The sequence below is a fragment of the Kogia breviceps genome, chromosome 1, assembly GCF_026419965.1.
Source record: "Kogia breviceps isolate mKogBre1 chromosome 1, mKogBre1 haplotype 1, whole genome shotgun sequence".
NCBI lineage: Eukaryota > Metazoa > Chordata > Mammalia > Artiodactyla > Physeteridae > Kogia > Kogia breviceps.
In genome coordinates, this window is record NC_081310.1 from 137,222,732 (window position 1) to 137,243,673 (window position 20,942).

Here is a 20,942-nt window from a genome sequence, read left to right on the forward strand (position 1 = left end):
ACTCATTTCATACCACATGTTGTATTTCAGCTTTAATGGAATATTCACCATCACTGAATACATCGTGTTCTTTGGTGCCTCATATTACACATTCCTCTGTCTACAAGAGTTTTGCTTGGATTTTTCTGTCAAGTGAACTTGTTTCTTGGCCTTTAAAACCTAAACGACATGGTATGCCCTTGAATTGTGATGGTAGTACTCCCTTGCCTAGAATCAATTATTTCCTGACAAGTTCTTATAACAGTATGTATTGTAGAAGTGATCCTCAAATATTGTTGTTTAGATACTTCCCCCAAAAGAATTTTTAAAACTCTGTACTTAATATAAAAATTTATTTGCCTCATAAGTTTAAATCACTACCAATGATATAATTTGTAGCACATGAAAACATCAGCTTTTTATAATAAACATATGCCATCACGTTCTCAAATATAGCCAAAATAATCTCAGTACTTTAGGTCAGGTTCTTGTAAAAGAAGACACCATTCTAGTGCAAGTGATTTATTAAGCAGGAGCTCCCAGAAGAAATGGGGAAGGGAGTGGGAAAAACATGATAGGATTAAGGTGACGTCCCAGCCTTAGCCTGATGCTGCTGGGAGCTTAAATGGCAATTGCACATCCAAGTTTATCCCATTTCTGGGCAACAGAACTGTTTTGAAACTCTGCACTTGTCATTATTGGCTGCGAGACAGTGAGTGTGAGTGTGGTGGGGGTGGGCAGAAGGCAGGAAACAGACTCCCAGGCTTTTTCTCCTCTATTTTAGAATGAAGAGGCTCCAGCAGCCTAAAGCAAGAACAGCCAAGCATACAAACTGGGAGATGGGGCACAGCACTAAGTAGAGGGAGCTGGGCCATCTGGATGGGTTCCAGAGGTATCCTCAACAATACCCCATGATGTGATGATATTATTAATTTAAAAAATATATTAGATTTCTGATTCTGGAAGATGGAATAGATATACTTTTTCCTATACCTTCCACTAAGTGCAACTAAAACCTCTGGACAGGGAATTCCCTGGTGGTCCAGTGGTCAGGACCTGGCACTTTCACTGCTGGGGCCTGGGTTCAGTCCCTGGTTGGGGAACTAAGATCCTGCAAGCCATGCAGCACAGCCAAAAATAAAAATAAAAACTCTGGACACTATGTATAGAACAAACATAAGAAGACTGAGAGATGACAAGGGAAAGGTAGACCAGCTAGGGATTTGGGGACCTAAAGAACAACATAATTGTGAGTTCCCTGGGTTTTATTTTTACCTCACATATCCCAGACTGGGCATTGGAAAAGCCAGCAACCCAGAAATGTCAATGGGCTCAGCCAAAAAAAAAAAAAAAGCCCCAACAAAAGTCTGCTTTCTCTAGCCAAAGAACCAGGAAACAGTCAAACAAGAGAACACTTTTGAAAAGTAACAGCTCTACTGGAGAGGCCCAGCAGTTAGAGCATAGGAGACAGACCAGGACAGGAGAGGCGGGAGTCACTGTCTCAGAGGTGAAGGCTACTGGGATGGATGAGTTGGCTGGGGTGCAGACAGGAATGCAAGATGAAGGCCAAAGACAGAAACTTGGGAATGCCTACAGCGTTATTACCCTTTGGTTTCTAATTAGAGAATGACTTGGGAGCTTTAAAAGAAAAAATACACGTGCTTATCCCTGGAGATTCTCAGGTTTTTTCTGCATTTTTTCAAGGTTCTAAAGATGATTCTAAGGTGCAATAAATGTTGAAAAATATTAAAGTGTTGGAGAGAAAAATAACTGGTGATTCACTATCAACAGGGAAATGATTGAGAAGAAAGCATTCAGGATGCCAATGAAAGGGCAGATTCAGGGATGTAAGAGTGTTAATGGGGCCAAATGTTGCAGGATGGCAAGAAGACGGAGGACTCAAAATGACTAAGGGAAATATTAGTATCTTACTTTAAAGGCCAAAGAGAGAGTTCAGAGCCATGATAGAAAAAAGGAGTAAACATGGGCATATATCCAGACAAAACTATAATTCAAAAACATACATGTACCCCTATGTTCATAACAGCACTATTTATAGTAGCCAAGACATGGAGACAACCTAAATGTCCATCGACAGATTAATGGATAAATAAGATGTGGTACATATACACGGTGGAATATTACTCAGTCATAAAAAGAATGAAATAATGCCATTTGCAGCAACATGGATGGACCTAGAGATTATCATACTAAGTGAAGTCAGAAAGACAAATAACATAGGATATCACTTATATGTGGAATCTAAAATATGACACAAATGAACATTTCTATGGAACAGAAATAGACTCACAGACATAGAGAACAGACTTGTGGTTGTCAAGGGGGAGGGGGGCAGAGGAGGGAAGGATTGGGAGTTTGGGATTATCAGAGGCAAACTATTACATATAGAATGGATAAACAAGGTCCTACTGTATAGCATGGGTAACTATATACAATATCCTGTGATAAAATCATAATGGAAAACAATATGAAAAAGAATATATACATATGTATAACTGAATCACTTTGCTGTATGGCAGAAATTAACACAACATTGTAAATCAATTATACTTCAATAAAAGTTTTAAAAATAATAATAGTTTTAAAAAAGAAAGAAAAAAGTAAAGAAAAATCTCACAGTAATTTTGGAGCTTCCTGGACCCCATACCCGATAAATTCGCTTAGAGGACAACAGATAGCTATAAAGTCAATTGACTTTAAAAAATGAGAGTACAAAATGGTGTCTGTCACAAGATAAGCATCTGGGATACAAATCTAAAAATAATTTATATAAAGACTTAAGCAAATTATAAAAATATTAGGAAATGCCAAAATCACAACTCAGTGTTGACTACCTCATATAATTTTTCTTACTTGATATTCTGGTGTTTTTGTCTTTCAATTTATTAGTTCTATGACTAACTAGAAATTTCTCTTTAAATGTATACTTTCTATGATTTGATATTCTGAAAATACATTGTGAAAAATCTTCAATTTATAATGAAAATAAATAGCAAAGTAAATAATAACATATATGCAAAATGGTCTATTACGTGCTTTCACATTTTTATTTAACTTGATCCTCTCAACACTTCTCTGGTGTAAATATGGGAGGGATCAGAATTACTATTATGTGGAAGAGGAAATGGAAGCCCTTGGAAATTAAGTGATTCGTTTAAGGACCACGAACTGCTCTGTAGTAGTCGGAACTCAAACCCGAGGCTTCTAATTCTTTGCAATTTTTCATAGCACATTTGTTCTATTGAGATTCCTGTGTCATAAGTTATCATTTCTGACCCGGTGTAGTAAAAAACTATGCCTACCTGCTTCATGGAGGATGTGCCAGTGGCAAGCTCTGGTTTGTGAGAAATAATGGGGAAAGACGGTTCAAGTATAATATTTTGTCCTGAACAAAAAGGATATCAGTTGTTTTATCCACAATGGCTAAAGAGAGGAAAAAACTTTTTCTTGGACTCCATGGCAACAAGCAGCAAAGTGACCCCCTTGAAGGCTGGAGATTTCAAAGTTAAAAATAAGTAAAATGTTGTTATGATTTTTACTCTAATATTCCTAATGTTAAGGCTCTCTTGAAAGGGTATTACAGTTCTCCTGTTTTACAGAAGTAGAAACTGAAACTTAAGGAGAGAGAAGCATTAAAAAATCATAATTTTATTTTTGCAATGACTGTGTGACTAAAAAAGATGGTATTTAAGAGCAAATATTGATATTATACACAGCTATTTTTAAAAGCTAAGGGTTTCCCTAAAATATAGAGAAAAATTAAATCTTGTTTTTCTGAAAGGCTGATACACTCAAAAAACTAAAATACTCCTATAAAGAGCAGCTTTATAATATATCTATTAGAAACATTATTCTACAAAGACACTTCAGAACCAAATCTCAGTAATCTTCAGGGAAGATAGTAGCACTGATTCCTGGATCATCATGATCATCATTTTCAAGTTCTTTATTATTTTCTTCAGTAATATATTTGCCACATGCTTTTTCTGGGTTTCTTTTTTTCTTATGAGTATATGATGAGTTATTTATCTCTTTGATTTTCTCTTTGGGATATGAGATCATAGAAATAGTTTCTTTTTCCAAAGCATGTTGTAGGCAGTTGTAAAACCTGTAAAGAAATAAAGTATTACTGTTATATCTGTGTGTTCTGAAAAAAAATGAAATACACCTAGAATTTATAAATTACATAAACCTGATGTCTCATATTAACTTCAAGATATAGAATAAATCACAGAAATAACGTGCTTCTTGCTTTTATGACTTTTTACTTAGGAGAAGAAATGTTTCAGTTCTTTAAGAACAGTCCTGAAAACTGGTTTGGAATCACCTCTTGACAACCTCTATCCTACCTTAATTTCTATTCCAGATATAGGAATCAAACAAAGATTTTTAAAAAAGAAAAAAATATATTCTTTGAAAAGAATCATAAATGTAATAGAGGCTCATTTTAGAGAATTTGCAAAATACGTGAAGTTACAAATACAGATCACCTTTACATAACTACCTAAAAATAATGACTCTCATATTTTTATTCTTTCCAGTTTATTAGTGTATTCTGAATTAATACATCTGTAAATGTATACATATACCTACTGTCTTTTATACAATTGTGGTATTACATATAAAGTTTTACATTGTTTTTTCAAATTTAATATTTATTGAAAATACTTTCCATGTTACTAAATGAATTACAAAATAATACTTTTTAATGGTAGTATAACATTATGCCACTTAGATTGGCCTTAATTTACTTTCAAATTTTCCCAATACAAACAACAATGTGATAAACATTTTGGAAATAATGTGATCTGAGTTTCTAGCTATTTAGTATAGATACCTAGAAATGTAACTGCATGGTTAAAGGTTATAAATATTTAAGGCTCTTGATAAGTACTACCTGTTTTCCAGAATGGGTATTCAAAAAATATACGTCTAAGGGCAGAACTTGAGAGACCACTTCACTCATACAGTGAATATTACATCAAAAAACACGCTTTACTTATAGGTGATTACGGTCTCTCATTATTTATATTTTCATTTCTTTGTTTGAAAGTGAAATTGAACATTTTTTATTAGCTATTTTAATTTTTTAATGTAAATTATTCTTTTCCTTTACTCATTTTCCTGCTGGAGTTTTTGTGTTAGTTTTCAGCATATGTTGGAAAGCAGCAGGATGGCTTGGTATGCTGTGTGTGCTTCAGACGAGTGGTCCCCTGGGAAAGCTGAGGTTGGCTAATTCCAACCTGAGTCTCGATTTCCTCATTTATAAACCTAGCTGTTATTCTGTACCTAGCAGGGCTATTGGAGGGATGTATATGTAAGTACCTAACACAGTGCCTGGCACCGAGTAAGTTCTCAAAAACGACTATTTTTACGGAATATAAACTCCATAAGACCAAGGACTCCATCTATTTTGTCTTCCGTTATCTTCTTAGCATGGAGTACAGTACAGACACACTTGGGTAAAAATAAGCCAAATAAGTGAATAAATAACTACTGAACAAAAAAGGTAAATATGAATGTATTATCTTAGGTCCCAAATAAAATGATCTAAAAGTTGAGAACTCCTTTGCCACTGTAGGGATCTCATCGTGCTTTAATATCCTATTATAATGGGAGGCTATGACAGGAAATTTCTGACATCTGCAGAAGAGATTGCTATTTGGACCAATTTTCTTCTTTCTTTAATTCAATGAACAGGCTAAGTTCTGCATGCAAAAGCTCTAAAACTGCCCTAAAAAACCCAAGATAATCACGTCTTCCCAAATACTCCACACAATGCTAATATATACCTAACATGATTACTAATATCCTATCCATATTTCAAAAGCTTACCACATACTCATCGCTGTACACCTTGATATCCAGCACCATGCCTGGCAGATAATAAGGGCTAATTGATATTTCTAAAATGAATAAATCAATCTCAAAGAGGGAGGTACAGTAAAAGGGAAAACAGTATTTTAAGAGTTATAGCAAAAGGCTTTGAAAAATATTAACTGATGTTTAATTTTTTAGACCCCATAACATGGTAACAACCTTTTCATTTAATGCATTCCTTATATCCTTACTTAACAGAAACCTGGTTTCCCACAAAGACACCACTGCCCTGCATTCCTCTTAAGTGGAGACTGCTTATTATTTCCATATCCTGCCTCAGAGTTGAGCGATAAGGTCAGAATTCACCTGCCTCACCAACAGCTTGTCAGACTAAACTCCTTCACGTGCCCCCCTGGTTATCTAACAATATTCTGTTCAGTCCTGTACATTCATGGAAAAAACTTCTACACTTGGCTTGATCTTTGTCTCCAGGTCTTACCATCATCCTGGGTGACTTCAATGACTGGTTTTCTTCTCATCTTCCACAATGCCTATTTAGAATGGTTTTAAAAAATGACCCAGTAGCATAACTCATTTTATCTAAAAAAATCCAAGCATACTACAAAAGGGTATGAATCGCCCTTATCTGATAATAAGAGGTTATTCATGATGTGCAACTTTATCTTCTATCACTCACTACCCAACCCTTCTCTTTAAACTTAGGTAACCAAGTCTTTTCTCTGGATTCTACTGCATTCCTAGAAAATTAAAGATAAGACTAAATTCCTCTTTTATGATCACAGAGAATTAACAGCTGTGTAAAATACCTTGTCAATTACATTAAAAAGGTAATTAAAGAGGAACAGGTGCCTTACTTTAATCTTCCATCAAACAACCTAAGAATTCAAAGCTATATCCTTGGGGTACCAAAAAAACAACTGGTAAAATGGAACAAAGACCTTTCCATGCTGAAAGCCAAGAATAAAACTTCAACTACTTTTTTGTTTTCCTTGGTTAAGGGAACTTTTAAAATGTCCTTTGGGAAACTATCTTACTCAATAAGTCAGAAATTTGTTTTCCAATTACACGTTCTCTTCTCATGATATGACCCTTCACACAGCATTCTAAAGCCCAATTCTCAAAGTGTAATTTTCTCAGCTCTCAAAGGCAACAAAAAGAGTTTGGAGTATAAAAAGAAATGTATGCTCAGGTAACTGGTTTTTTTTCCCCCCTCAAAAGAAAATCATATTGTCTTCAGTTTTTCTACCTCCACAGTCAAGATTATCATGACATAAGGCAACCTGCATACAGTTCTCTTCATGAAAGAACTTTTCAGAACAGTCCTGGGAAAATGAATTCTTGTTTCTCGGATCTGTTAGAGGACCATGTGCAATAAAAAGCCGGTATTTCGTTGACTTGACTTCCGAAATAGGAACATAAAATTAATGAAATCTAGGCACAATTTCATACCCTTTTAAGGCTTCTATTATTCACAAATAACAAAAGAAGGCTATTCTCATATATCATGTATTTGGATTTTTAACTGATTTTAAGCTCTAGCATTTTTTATTAAAAAAGATGTATGTGACAGGGCCTGTGCCAGTGCTAGAAACAGATAAGAAATGTGGTCTGTGCCCTCAGGGAGCTCAGGGTTTAATGGGGGCTGCAGAGCCGTTAAAGATACATTCAATGTGCCATGAAAAAGCTAAGATAAAGCAGGAGCACACTGGGGGCACTTTGCTCCAAGTAAGATCATGAAATGTTCCTTGGGAAAAAAACCAATGCCTGGGCTGAATTGCAAGGATGAGTGGAAGCTGGCTAGGTAAAGGGAGAGGAATTATGAGAGGAAAAATTGAAGGGAGGGGACATCCAAGGGGGAACTATCAGAAAATATGTGTTTTCACTATTTACTTCTCTGATCTTCATTATCTACTTCTCTGATCTTAAGTATATAGGGAAATGTGTGAGTTATTTATTTACCAGGTTTAGTTCCATTTTAAAAAATAAGACTTGACTCCTTCTCTTCTCCCCCCATTTCTATCTGCTGCCACATTCGGGTTATGTTCTGCAGTATCTCTCCCATTCATTTTGTTACTTAGGGTCCTGTTACTTCTTGCCTGGACTGTGTAGCAAGAGCCTACTCCTGCTTGCCCCATGAGTAAGCCATTTTACATCTTCCAGAATAGTCACCCTAAGGCTTTGAAGCCATAAAAGTAGTACTACTGTTAGAAAGAGTCTGTCAGATAAATTGAGCAAATATTTATTGACTTCTATGCTCCTGTCAGACACTCAGAAAATAATAAGAAACTGTCTTTGCCTTTGGTGAACTCAATATAATGTGTTAACTTTTAAGTTCCTTTATTGTTTAGGATAAAGTCAATAAACATTTATTGGGTTTCTACTGTGAGCCAGATACTCTATAAGGTTTTAGGATGAGAGATATTTGAAGTGTGTGTATGTATGGGTATGTGTTTGGTTGGTGGGAGGGGAAAGTCAGTCCTATACACAATGTGACCAAGTTGTACTGGGGAAAAAAAGACATATGTGGAATTAAACATCTGTAATTTAATATGGTTCACATTTCTGTTTTCACTGAGGCATAAACTGTAATAATGCTGGTAAATGATAATAAGAATTTGAACCAAGGAAATGGGTAAATGAGGTTGGGATTAAGATAAGAAAGATATTAAGGAAAGGCTGATAGGATATTTTGGTTACATATATTTAATAGGTTATTAGACATATGGGCCCAGGACTCAGGAGAGATTTGAAAGATCTACCAGTATCTGGGGAAGTAGCTGAAGCAATGGGCCAGGAAAGGAATCCTGGAGAACGATAGCATTTAACCAACAGATAGAATAACAAGAGAAATCCAGAAGGAAGCTAAGAAAAAGCACCACAAACAGGAAAGAAAGCAGCAAAGTGATGTAACAGAAATTCTTACCAACAGGTATATGAAATAATGCTCAATGTCACTAATCATCAGGGAAATGCAAATCAAAACCACAATGAGATATCACTTCACAACTGTCAGAATGGCAATTATCAAAAAAACAAAAGACAACAAGTGTTGGCAAGGATGTTGAGAAGGAAACCCTTGTATACCGCTGGTGGGAATGTACAATGGTGCAGTTCCTGTGGAAAAGAGTATGGAGGTTCTTCAAAAAATTAAATATAAAATTACCATATCATCTAGCAATTCCACTTCTGGGTAAATATCAAAAATAACTGAAAGCAGACACTCAAACAGATATTTGTATACCCATGTTCACAGCATCATTATTCACAATAGCTAAAAGGGAAAAAACTCAAACATCCATTGATGAATGAATGGATGAACAATATATGTTAAATATAAAGGAATATTATTCAGCCTTAAAAAGAAGTAAACTTCTGCAAAGGAGGCAAGACTATACAATGGAAAAAAGACAGCCTCTTCAATAAATGGTGCTGGGAAAACTGGACAGCTACATATAGAAGAATGAAATTAGAACATTCTTTAACAGCATACACAAAAATAAACTCAAAATGAATGAAAGACCTAAATGTAAGACCAGACACTATAAAACCCTTAGAGGAAAATGCAAGCAGAACACTGACATAAATTGCAGCAATATCTTTTTCGATCTGTCTCCTAGAGTAATGGAAATAAAAACAAAAGTAAACAAATGGGACCTAACTAAACTCCAAAGCTTTTGCACAGCAAAGGAAACCATAAACAAAATGAAAAGACAATCCTCCGAATGGGAGAAAATATTTGCAAACAATGCAACCAACAAGGGATTAATCTCCAAAATTTACAAACAGCTCACGTGGCTCAATATCAATAAACAAACCACCCAATCAAAAAATGGGCAGAAGACCTAAATAGACATTTCTCTAAAGAAGACATACAGATGGCCAAGAGGCACATGAAAAGATGCTCAACATCACTAATTATTAGAGAAATGCAAATCAAAACTACAATGAGGTATCACCTCACACCAGTGAGAATGGCCATCATCAAAAAGTCTATAGACAATAAATGCTGGAGAGGGTGTGGAGAAAGGGAACCCTCCTACACTATTCGTGGTAATGTAAATTGGTGCAGCCACTATGGAAAACAGTATGGAGGTTCCTTAAAAAACTAAAAATAGAGCTACCACATGATCCAGCAATCCCACTCCTGGGCATCTATCTGGAGAAAACCATGGTTGGAAAGGATATATGCACCCCAATGTTCATTGCAGCACTGTTTACAACAGCCAAGACATGGAAGCAACCTAAATGTCCATCGCAAATGAATGGATAAAGAAGATGTGGTACATATATACAATGGAATATTACTCAGCCATTAAAAAGAATGAAATAATGCCATTTGCAGCAACATGGATGGACCTGGAGATTATTATACTAAGTGAAGTAAGTCAGACAAATATCATATGATATCACTTATGTGTGGAATCTAAAAAATATGATACAAGTGAACTTATTTACAAAACAGATACAGATTCACAGACTTAGAAAACAAACTTATGGTTACCAAAGGGGAAAGGTGGGGGAGGGATAAATTGGGAGTCTGGGATTGACATATACACACTACTATATTTAAAACAGATAACCAACAAGGACCTACTGTATAGTACAGGGAACTCTGCTCAATATTCTGTAATAACCTAAATGGGAAAAGAATTAGAAAAAGAATAGATATATGTACATGCATAACTGAATCACTTTGCTGTACACCTAAAACTAACACAACATTGTAAATCAACTATACTCCAATATAAAATAAAAATTTAAACAGAGAAAAAAGAAAACCTGCAAAAAAGAAAAAAAACAAAGTAAACTTCTGATCACACTACAACATGGATAAACCTTGACAGCATTATGCTAAGTGAAATAAGCCAAACACAAAAGGACAAATATTGTATGATTCCACTTGTATGAGGTACCTGGAATAGTCAAAATCATAAGAGACAGAAAACAGAAGAGTGGTTACCAGCCAGGGACTGGGAGTTTGGGGAGTGGAGAATTATTGTTTAATGGGCATGGAGTTTCAATTTGGGATAATGAAAAGGGTCTGGAGATAAACAGCAGTGATAGTGGTGGTTGCATAGCAATGTGAATGTACCTAATACCAATGAACTGTATAATGGTTAAAATTATAAATTTTAGTTATGTATATTTTACCACAAAAAAACCAACCATTGGAAATATTCATTTACTTTTTCAGTCTAATTTGCTTTATTTTTATCAATATTATATGCCAATATATTTGGTCCTTTTACTCTATCTTTAAAAAAAAATTTTTAAGATGCCATGTTTTTTTAAATTGGAGTATAGTTGATTTACAATGTAGTGTTAGTTTCAGGTGTACAGAGAAGTGAATCAGTTATACATACACATATATCCACTTTTTTTAGACTCTTCTCTCATATAGGTGATTACATAGTATTGAGTAGGGTTCCCTGTGCTATACAGTAGGTCCTTATTAGTTACGTATTTTATATATAGTAGTGTGTATATGTTAACCCTTACCTTCCAATTTATCCCTCCCACCACCCCCTTCCACCTTCGTAACCATAAGATTGTTTTCTACATCTGTAATTCTATTTCTGTTTATTCTACATTTTATTTAACATTTATTGTCTTATTACACAGTTGGTGAGAAGAACATGGCTAATTCCATCCAACCCAAGTCAGTCCTGATCTCTTATTAACAGCTATAAAGATAGCCCTCTGCTTGTAATGGATAAATAGATCTCCAAACTTCATATTTTTTACCTGGAAATCATTATGTATGAAATTATCTTACTCTTCCCACTAAGAAGTGGGCTTAGGAATTGTTTGTGTTTTTTTTTTTTTTTTTTTTTTTAACAAAAGAAGCTTTTTTTCTATTAAAATTATTTTACCTTTTGATTTTCATATCTCAAGAATATTTCTTATTGCTGGAATGTTACACATTAGGATTTTAACTTTTAAAAATTCTCTTATTATAGTTGTTTGAATTATGAAACTTTGGTCCTGTGAGAAACCAGTTTTAGTACTCAACGTCTGATTGCAGAACTCATCACCTCCAGTGTTTATCTCTTTTCCACAGCAGAACAGTAACTCTTTCTCTGCATTTGGTTGAATATACAGCTGTTCCCAAAGGAGCTCCCTAATTTGTTCACCCTTTCTGAATTCACATGTAATCTTCTAATCAGTATCTTAAGAAACTTTTTACCCTTCTTTAATTTTTCACTGATTTTATATGATGAGCATGACTCTCTTGATAGCAGCATGCACACCATAATCTCAAAACATATTTTTGAGTCAATGGATTTAAAGCATAATTTGATTTTATAGTTGGTGAACGTGACTCAATTAACTTCACCAGGTGTATAGTTGATCTTGGGCTATATTTATAATCTTATTGAAATTCAAGTAAGGAAACAGAGAAACTGATTTGCCACCTCGTACATTTTCACAAACAGTCTCACTAGAATACTATCTAACAACAGTAGTCAACTTTTGGAATGGTACCAGTAAGTACCTACATATAGTTCAAACTGTGTAGTCTGGTGGAGTGGCTGGGTACCTTCAGTTGCTTACTTGAAATCATCACTTTATTTAGAATGTTTGCTCAAAGAACCTTGTGGCCAGGTAACCTCTCAGCTTTTTTCAGCCAGGCTTCCACTAAAAAATTCAGCCCTAATGCCTGAGGACATCCATTGTATGTCATGAATTACTTCTCTCCAATGTATCTAGAGTAGTACAAGTTATATACCACTGTTGGGAGAACTGAGAAATAGTCACTCGAATAATTTTCTTAATTCTGTGGCTCAAATAAGGAGCCCCGGTTAAGAAAGCCTGGATGGTGGTATTGATGTGATTATAGGTTTATTCTCTGTATGAGTCGGTGAAGAAGGAGAAAGGCTATCCTATCCTAAGAATCCATGACATAACACGGACAGGGCCTGTCATTATACATATGCCGTCTAGTGTATACTAAAATTGTTCTTTACGATACGTAGGTACAAGAAAAACGAAGCCAAGAGAGTTGAGTAAGTTGTGGGGGAAGCAGGATTTGAACTCAGTTCTGCCTCTGCAGCCCATTTCTACCCCTTTCCACCATGCCACACTGCTGCCATTGGCACTTCTGGCCTTAGCTGTTTCATAACAAGTTCTAGGTATTAAAGAATTTTAAGCAGGCAAATTAAGCAATAGGATTCCTTTTCATTTCAGACAGGATTCTGATGGTGATACGGAGGGAGAATGGCTTAGCAGAGAGACATACAGGAAGCATTCTACTATGAGACCAGCTAATAAGCTTACTGCAATGGTCCTGAATAAAGAACATGGCACAAAGGGTGGGGAGAGAAGAATGACTCAGGAGTTATTTAGGCAGTGATTGGCTAGTTGTGAGGTGACCAAAGGGGTGGGGGAAAAAGCAAAAAGAATATTATAAATGACAACAAGATGACCATCAGTGCTTAAATAACTCCGAAATTTACATCTTACTGATGGTAGGTCAGTGGCATTTATCTTCACATATAAAAGGCAGCATAATAGTCACTTCTTTACATCAAAGATTCTATTCTTAGGAAAAAGTTTAAAAAGAAAGTCATGTAAAATTAATCTACCAGGAGGTGAAGTTTAAGAACAAGAGAAATATAAAGATGTGACTTGATAGCCATAATCCTTCTGACTGGTACAATTAGGCCAATTCAAATCTAATGCATGATAGGAGCTGGGTTCTGAGCTAGCCAGAGGTGTAAAATATTTATCAGACTAAAATTAACCAGGCTGTTCTCCTCAAAAGGAGATTCTAGGTAGTCTTCAGTGGGCCACACCCAGGAGGCGGAGTGTACCTCCTCCCTGGCTGCCTTCAACTGGATCAGTTATGGTCCCTGGGGCTGCTGGGCTCTCTTACCTGAGTGACTGTTTCTCCTTTATGCCTCTTGCTGGCAGTCACGTGTCCCACTATCCTCCATGGAGCTTCCTCCCCTTTATGCTCCATTTAGTACCCATTGCAGTCTGGCCTACTCTCATCAATTACTTGCATCATTTAATTATTTGTGATAAGGCTACAAATATAAAAGCAGTTGGGAGTATAAACTGAAGATGGTGTATATTAATATTTTCAAAGAAGACCTAGGCTTGTAAGACTATACCTTTCAATTCTCTTCTTGTTTTCCTCCATTTTCTGATTTGCTATCTTTACCAGGAAGTTGATATATTCCTCTGTCACCATCAGTTTTCCTTTCTGGGTTAATGGAACTTCTAAGCCATGTGTGCTCCGGACAGCCTGCAAGGAGCAATTTAGATATGATGACTTATGTACTAGAGAAACTGAAGATAACTAAAGAAAAGTCCCAGTCGGGGCTGTGTTTATATATAGTTTAGCTCCATTACAACATTTAAGCTTGTGCTTTGATATAATTTAGTTAAATACAGTTGAATCAAAGGAGATTCAAATAGACTTTCCCATAGTATAAAATCATTTGTAAAGCAAGCCAGTCTATATATTTTGTCTTTCAGAGAAGCACATATTATCAAAGAATCCAATGAACTTAACAGTATCACTCTCACTAAAGCTAAGGAAGCTTTAATAACACTATTTAAAGAATAGAAATAAATGAAACCTCAACAGAAGCTTCAAGGGAAAATCAAAATGGACTGGATGCTAAAGGGCCTCTTAGCACTGCTTGAGCATGGTTGTTACAAGATAAACCATGCCTTTTCTATCTCACAAAGTGGCTGCTTTCTCAATGCTTACCAATGTTACCAACCCTGTTGATGAAACAGTCAACATATTCCAAGTAAATCCAAACACTGGATATAGGTTAAGAAACAACAAAAACTATTATGAGGCATAAAAATTCATTCAAGAAGCCTTTACTAAGCGTCTGCAATGTTCTAAGCCCCATGTAAGGTATGAAGGTACAGGATGAATATAACATGGTCCCTGCCCTTAGAAGAGCTAACACTTCTGAACGGGAAACAAACAAGTGAACAGAGAATCATGATAAGTCATGGTGCTATGACAGAAGAAACACATACGTGTACGTGTGCATGCATGCACGTACATATGCACACAAAATGCTAAGGAAATGTAGAAGAGGAGCAGCTAACTGAGACAGGTCGTGGTTTTATGGGAAATGCGGCATCTGAATTGGAATTTTAAAGGGTAAGTGTAATTTCACCAGATGTAAAAATGGGAGAAGGGGAGCATTCCAGCCAGAGGATTAACTTTTCTATAGTCATGGGAACATGAAAAGCATAATACATTTGGGAAACAACCAATTGTATTCTATCTGGTTGGGGTGGAAGTATGCTGGCAGAACAAGAGCATAAATAAGGTAGATGAAAAACTATTTAAGGCCTGAGAAAACACCAGGAGACCTTGACTTCTTTAAAAGGGGGATTCTGACAGTATTGACTAGAGGGACTGAAGGAGAAGATGGGTAGGAGGAAGACCAGTCAGGAGACCACTATAAAGATAGAGGTGAGGGATGATGACGGCTCAAGCAGGCTCAAGCAGGCGCGGTGGCAGAGGGCTTGGAGAGGTGGAGTCAGGAGTGAGAAATCAGAGGTAGATGGGACAGAACTTGTCACTAGTTGAATATGGAAGACAAAGGAGAGAAGGTGAAAGAGTGGCTCTGTTCTTGCCTGGGCCACAACACGCAGTAGGGACTGAGATGGGGATGCAAATCAGTACCGTGACCTTTCATTTTCGATTTAGTCATGCTTTACAGGTGTCTTCTCTTTAAGCCACCTCTTTTTGGAAAATATTTGTTAAAAATAGATAGAAAAAAGTAAAGTCTAGGGAGCTAGAATGGAAGACTATCTGAAGTAGTTCAAAAGCAAACAATGTACACCAGGCCAAACAGTAAACACAAACAGTAGCTGCCACGTGTGATCAGAGAGAATACAGCAAAATCACTAGGGGTTGGCTTGGCCAGGAAAGGACTCAGAGAGGCTGTGGGACTAAGAAGGAACCTTAAAGATCTTCTAGTCCAGAGGTCGGCAAACCTTTTCTGTGAAAGGATAGATAATAAATATTTTCAACTTTGCAGGCCATATAATATCTGTCACAACTACTCAATTTTGCCATCGTAGCACAAAAGCAACCTTAGACAGTAATTAATCAAATGGGTGTACTGGAACTGCCCGCCCGGGGGCTGAATGTGGCCCTAGGGCAGTAGTTCGATAGATCCCTGATATAGCTGAGAAAGTTCAGTCCCTGATGGATGCAGGCAGAAGACTTTAGACCCCCTGTCTGTGATTCTTTCCACTACATCATGGTGCTGATTAAATTGGGCCTTGACTATTTAGGATGAGGAGGATGGAGAGAATCAAGTTAAAAGTAAGTGGAGGGGAATACTGTAAAATAAGACCTCAAATGTAAATCTAACAACTCTGGACTTTGCCCTGTACAGAAAAGTCAGTCACTGAAGGTTTCTGAGCAAGGGAATGACAAGAAGATTTGAGTAGAAGGTTATTCAATAATCTGGATTACTTCATGATCAAAAAATTGCTTTTTGTCAAAAGGTGTCGTACCAACATAATCTTTCTTCTCTTTCCCACTGTTATGCCGGAGTTCCTGAAACCAGAATCTATTGCCACTGAATGCTGTAAGAAAATAAATTTGTTAAATTTGGACCATCTGGCTAATCAAATAAACACTTTAGCCCTACAAACTGCAGAAACATTTATAACCCCAAATCTATAATTAAATAAAACACTAGCTGATGAAACTAGCATTGCATTAATTTTGGTAGAAAATTTAAAGTTTAAAATTAAATCTACTCACATACCTATAAATTCAAGTATAATCACAAAATGTTACCAGAATCTGTGCATCCTGCAACTGTCGACACTGTACATGAAGAACAAGTGGTTCAAATTTCAAAATGGCTTCGCCATTCGCTTTCTTTAGGGCTACAATCTAAATAAACGGAAAATGTTAGGATCAGACACAAATACATGATCCTGTTCTTTGGTGACCCTTTATCCTATGTAACTTCAATTCTTCCAAGGAACTTTCAGACTCATTCTGCATCCTTCCACAGTAACTTTTCACTCTGTTTTCTGTGTCCTCTTTCTCCAAAACTTATTGATCCGCTTATTCTTTTAAGAGACCTGATTTCTAATTCTCCCATAAACCTTCTGTGTCATTCTTTCCAACCATACCTCAAAAAAGTCAACTACTACTCTATTTAATTCCATAGCAGATTTTTCATTAAGGAATATGGTATATAAAGACTAGAAGGTCTAGAAAGTACTAGAAGGTCTGTCTAAATGTTTTGCTGTTAGATTGAGGTTTGAGACACATATACTATTATGTCTCAGCTAGAAGCTATATAAGGCAGTTGTTTCTTCTGTCTGCCTAGTCTCCCTGCACCATCCTCCCTCCTTCACATCATTTGATTCTGGTAACACTGTCAAGCATGACCCTGTCACTCATCACTCCCACTATCATAATATCAGAGACGCCAATGCCTAGGTGTGATCAAGGATAGCATTCCATTCTACTGGCAAAAATAGCTGATCTCAGGGGGGAGAACACCTAACCAGGAAGGATAACTCATTGTTCTTTGGAAATGATACATGGATCTTAAAAAGTAAATCTTTTTCTGCTGGAGTTGCTGGCAGCTATCTTTCCTGCCACAAAGATTATCTGCCACAGAAGAGGAGAAGGGCAGACATACAGAGAGAACCAGTACCCAAAGGAGATGGAGATTGAGTGAGCTTTGAAGACAACATTTAAGCACCTGAGCCAGTAACGTAAAATGCCTGACTAATGCAAACTTATATGAATTCATCTAAACATTTTAATTTAGGAAACTAAATAATCCAGCGCAGATAATAACCTCCCACAACTAACAAAAAAGCCATTGTAATGAATTTTCTTTAGGTTTTATAATCTACAGTCATTATGGTTCTACATAATGACTGTAGATTATAAACCACCTTAAATTTATAAACCACCTTAAATTTATAAACCACCTTGAATTTTCTATTCTTTTCCTGTGTATTTAAAGTGACTGTGAATTAAAGTTTATTTCTAAATTTATATATAAAAACTTACCACATCATCTTTCACACAGGGTTTGTGTGTAACCAGTAGCCAGCAACAGTTTTGCTTCTGAACCTCAGAACCATTTATATCCTAAAATGAAAAAATAACAATTTAATTTACATATAATATTTACAAAATAATTAGTACAATGTATAGCATATTTTAGGCTTTCTTAAATTAATAATCCCATGTGATTTTAAGTATTACTGAGAACAATTCAACAGGCTTTTGGGTAAAGTTAACGTAAATGTTAACAAAAATGCAACCAAATTATTTGAGATAGAAAGAAAGAAATTTGTTTATTAAGGTAAAAGAACTTAATAAATATTTTCTGAAATACGATCATGATTTTGTCAGGAGCAAAGGGATTATCACAAGGGGTTGCACACGAATAGCCCCTAAATTGTACTCTAGCTGTTTTATATGATTAGCACAATATTAAAAAGAAATTTTTTTGAATTCCTTTTGTAAGAAAGCAGTGTTCCAGTCCCACACAGGACCTACCACTTTTTACTGACACCTGATCTGTTCATACCTTCCTATGTCCTTAGTCGCTACAGGCATACATTTGTGACCTCTGGATTAGACCTATGTGTAGTCCCAAAGGGCAGAGCTAGGATTGAAAGATCAAAATTTCAAGAGGGCAAATATTTTAGCGTAACTTTTTGCTTATTAACTGGAAAAATGTTTATTTGCTAAGTTCTATTAGGTACTTTAGATATAAACAGATCCTACCCTCAAGGACACTGGAAAGAGGATGCAGGAAACACATGCACTTTTAAATCACTATACTTCTACAAGGTAACTTTTTTTTTTCCTTAAAGTTATGCATTTTCTCTTTCTTTTTTTTACAACGTAACTTTTATACAGTGGGTACACAGGAGGCTTTGCTGTCTGGCTTTGGAAAGGAGAAGAGCTGTGCTTGTCCTAAATAACTGATTTGTTTTCACTGAATGACCTCAGTGACTTATGTTTCTGATCTTATACTGGCTGCTCTAAATCTTACAGCCAAATGTGTGGCCCACCTCTAGCAAATTTACAGTCTAGTGGTATATTTTGAGAACTAATGCCATCTCTGCTTCATCTTATCTATACTCCCTTTATGCAGGTTTTCTCACTTTTTATTTTTCTTTTTGTATTGCCTATTTGTAAGTTGATCCAAATTCTTCCAGAAATAAGGCAAAGTGAAAATAAATACAAGGTATAAGATAATACATAAAATGAAAAGAGGTTCAGAAAAAGTCCTAAGGCTGTTCAGAAGAAATAGTCATGGCTTCCAAATGGATATGTGTGTTTGTATTCAGGTAGAAAAGGGGAGATTGGGGAGGTACGTCTCAGATATGCAGAAATGGGGGAAGACATTTTAGTTAAAATAAACATGAGGAAAGGCAAAGGCAGATAAATATAAGAGGGAAAAGAGAATAGTTGTTTCAGTAAACAGATTAAGATGAAGAGTAATAGTGGAAAACAGAGCTGAAAGGTATATTAGAGTATTTCAGCATAGATGAGTGACATGCACAGAGTTGTGCTTTAGAAAGGGGAATCCGTTAACAGTGTGTAACATGGTTTGGGGTAGAAAGACTGGTAGAGTTCAGTGACCAGTTAGGAAACCACTGCAGAAATCCAGGTAAGACAGGGCAGGAGAAATGGAGGAAGAGAGAGAGATCAAGACAAGCAAGAGTGCCAGTGCTCAGGGGGCAATGGAAGCAATATAAGAATGAGCAGGGGGCTTCCCCGGTGGCGCAGTGGTTGGGAGTCCGCCTGCCGATGCAGAGGACGCGGGTTCGTGCCCCGGTCCGGGAAGATCCCACGTGCCGCGGAGCGGCTGGGCTCGTGAGCCATGGCCGCTGAGCCTGCGCGTCTGGAGCCTGTGCTCCGCAACGGGAGAGGCCACAATGGCGAGAGGCCCGCGTACCGCAAAAAAAAAAAAAAAAAAAAGAATGAGCAGGCCCTGCTAACCTGGGAGACCGGCAAATGGTCTGTCAGTGAGGAGCTAAAGAATGAATTTCTGAGTGTGCTGTCTTTCATGCTCTGAATTCAGTCCTAATGCTAACTTTTACAGTGCACTTAATATGCCAGGCACGGTGCTAAAGGTTTCAAATAAATTATCCCATTTCCTCTACATAGAATCCCTATGAAGTGGATACTCTTTATTATCCTTAGTTCATGCAACAAGAAGGGGCTAAGTTTAGATAACTTCCCTAAAGTCACATAGCCAATAATACCCAAAACTGGTTTGGAATCTAAGCAGTATCACTCCAAAGCCTGAGGGACTGACCACTACTAATGTACTTTCTCAGGTAAAGTTAAGAATTACCAGAGTTGTAATAACGGAGTGAGGCACTAGGAGGCAGTAAACTTCTTAACCATAACGATCTTCAATCAGGTGGTTAACAACGATTTGGTAGAGCGGTTAACGAGAAGACAGCCGCCTCGCCAGGCTGGGAAGTCTTTAGAATTCCTTAGTATTAAAAAAATAAAATTCTCTAACCCTTGCAACTCAAGATCATCCCCAGGCCAGTAGTTTCAGCATCACTTGGGGGCTTGTTAGAGCCTACTCTAGAACCTACAGAATCAGAATCTGTATTTTTAAATATCTCCAAGTGATTAACAGACACATTAAAATTTTAGAAGCATTGGTTTAAGTCACCCTCTCAGTTTCCTTGATAAAGAAACCGAGACCACCGGTCAGAAGAACAAACACAGACAGGGTGTTACACTGGGTGAGCACAAGGCTCCTGGTGTTGCACACACTACAGGGCAGGCGCTGGAAGGGCACAAAGGGTCCTGCTCACCCGGTCTAGGAGGATGATGCGGCCAGCACAGGAACTGGTGGTGAAAAACTGTTCTCGCCCATTTAGGAGCTGCACAAGCTCTACCACATCCTCGTCCACACTGCCTTTCCGGCTGAGGTCCACTTTGCTCAGACACTGCGCCTTCCATCTTCTGAACTCTGCGCTACGATCCATGCGACGAGGGAGCCAGGGTCTGTGCTTTCACGTTAGCCTCGCCTTTCCTTGTGGGCAGCCATATTGAAGCCAGTGGTGGCCGGAAAGGTCCAAACTCCTTCCTC

General features: G+C 36.9%; 1 protein-coding gene across 2 annotated transcripts; it reads right to left on the reverse strand.

The window, feature by feature from the left end:
- Positions 1 to 315: 315 nt before the first annotated feature.
- TYW3 (tRNA-yW synthesizing protein 3 homolog) lies at positions 316 to 20,941 on the reverse strand. Of its 2 annotated transcripts, XM_059055619.2 has the most exons (6): positions 20,665 to 20,941; positions 17,879 to 17,959; positions 16,637 to 16,735; positions 16,348 to 16,419; positions 13,959 to 14,092; positions 316 to 4,108 (listed from the first exon to the last, which is right to left on the reverse strand). In XM_059055619.2, exons 1-6 carry the CDS (start codon positions 20,836 to 20,838, stop codon positions 3,880 to 3,882), a joined length of 789 nt encoding a protein of 262 aa, XP_058911602.1. In that variant the 5' UTR covers positions 20,839 to 20,941; the 3' UTR covers positions 316 to 3,879. The 2 variants fall into 2 exon arrangements, with proteins under 2 accessions (XP_058911602.1, XP_058911604.1); XM_059055621.2 differs by lacking the exon at positions 16,348 to 16,419 and having other exon boundaries at positions 3,029 to 4,108; positions 20,665 to 20,919.
- Position 20,942: the final 1 nt, after the last annotated feature.

Bases quoted from the DNA above. Each gene is read 5' to 3' on its own strand.
- TYW3 (XM_059055619.2), bottom strand. From the start codon at position 20,838: ATGGATCGTAGCGCAGAGTTCAGAAGATGGAAGGCGCAGTGTCTGAGC. The intron at 16,736-17,878 runs GTAAGTTTTTAT...CCGTTTATTTAG, and splicing joins CCTGTGTGAAAGATGATGTG to ATTGTAGCCCTAAAGAAAGC. The intron at 14,093-16,347 runs GTACGACACCTT...TGCTCCTTGCAG, and splicing joins AGAGAAGAAAGATTATGTTG to GCTGTCCGGAGCACACATGG.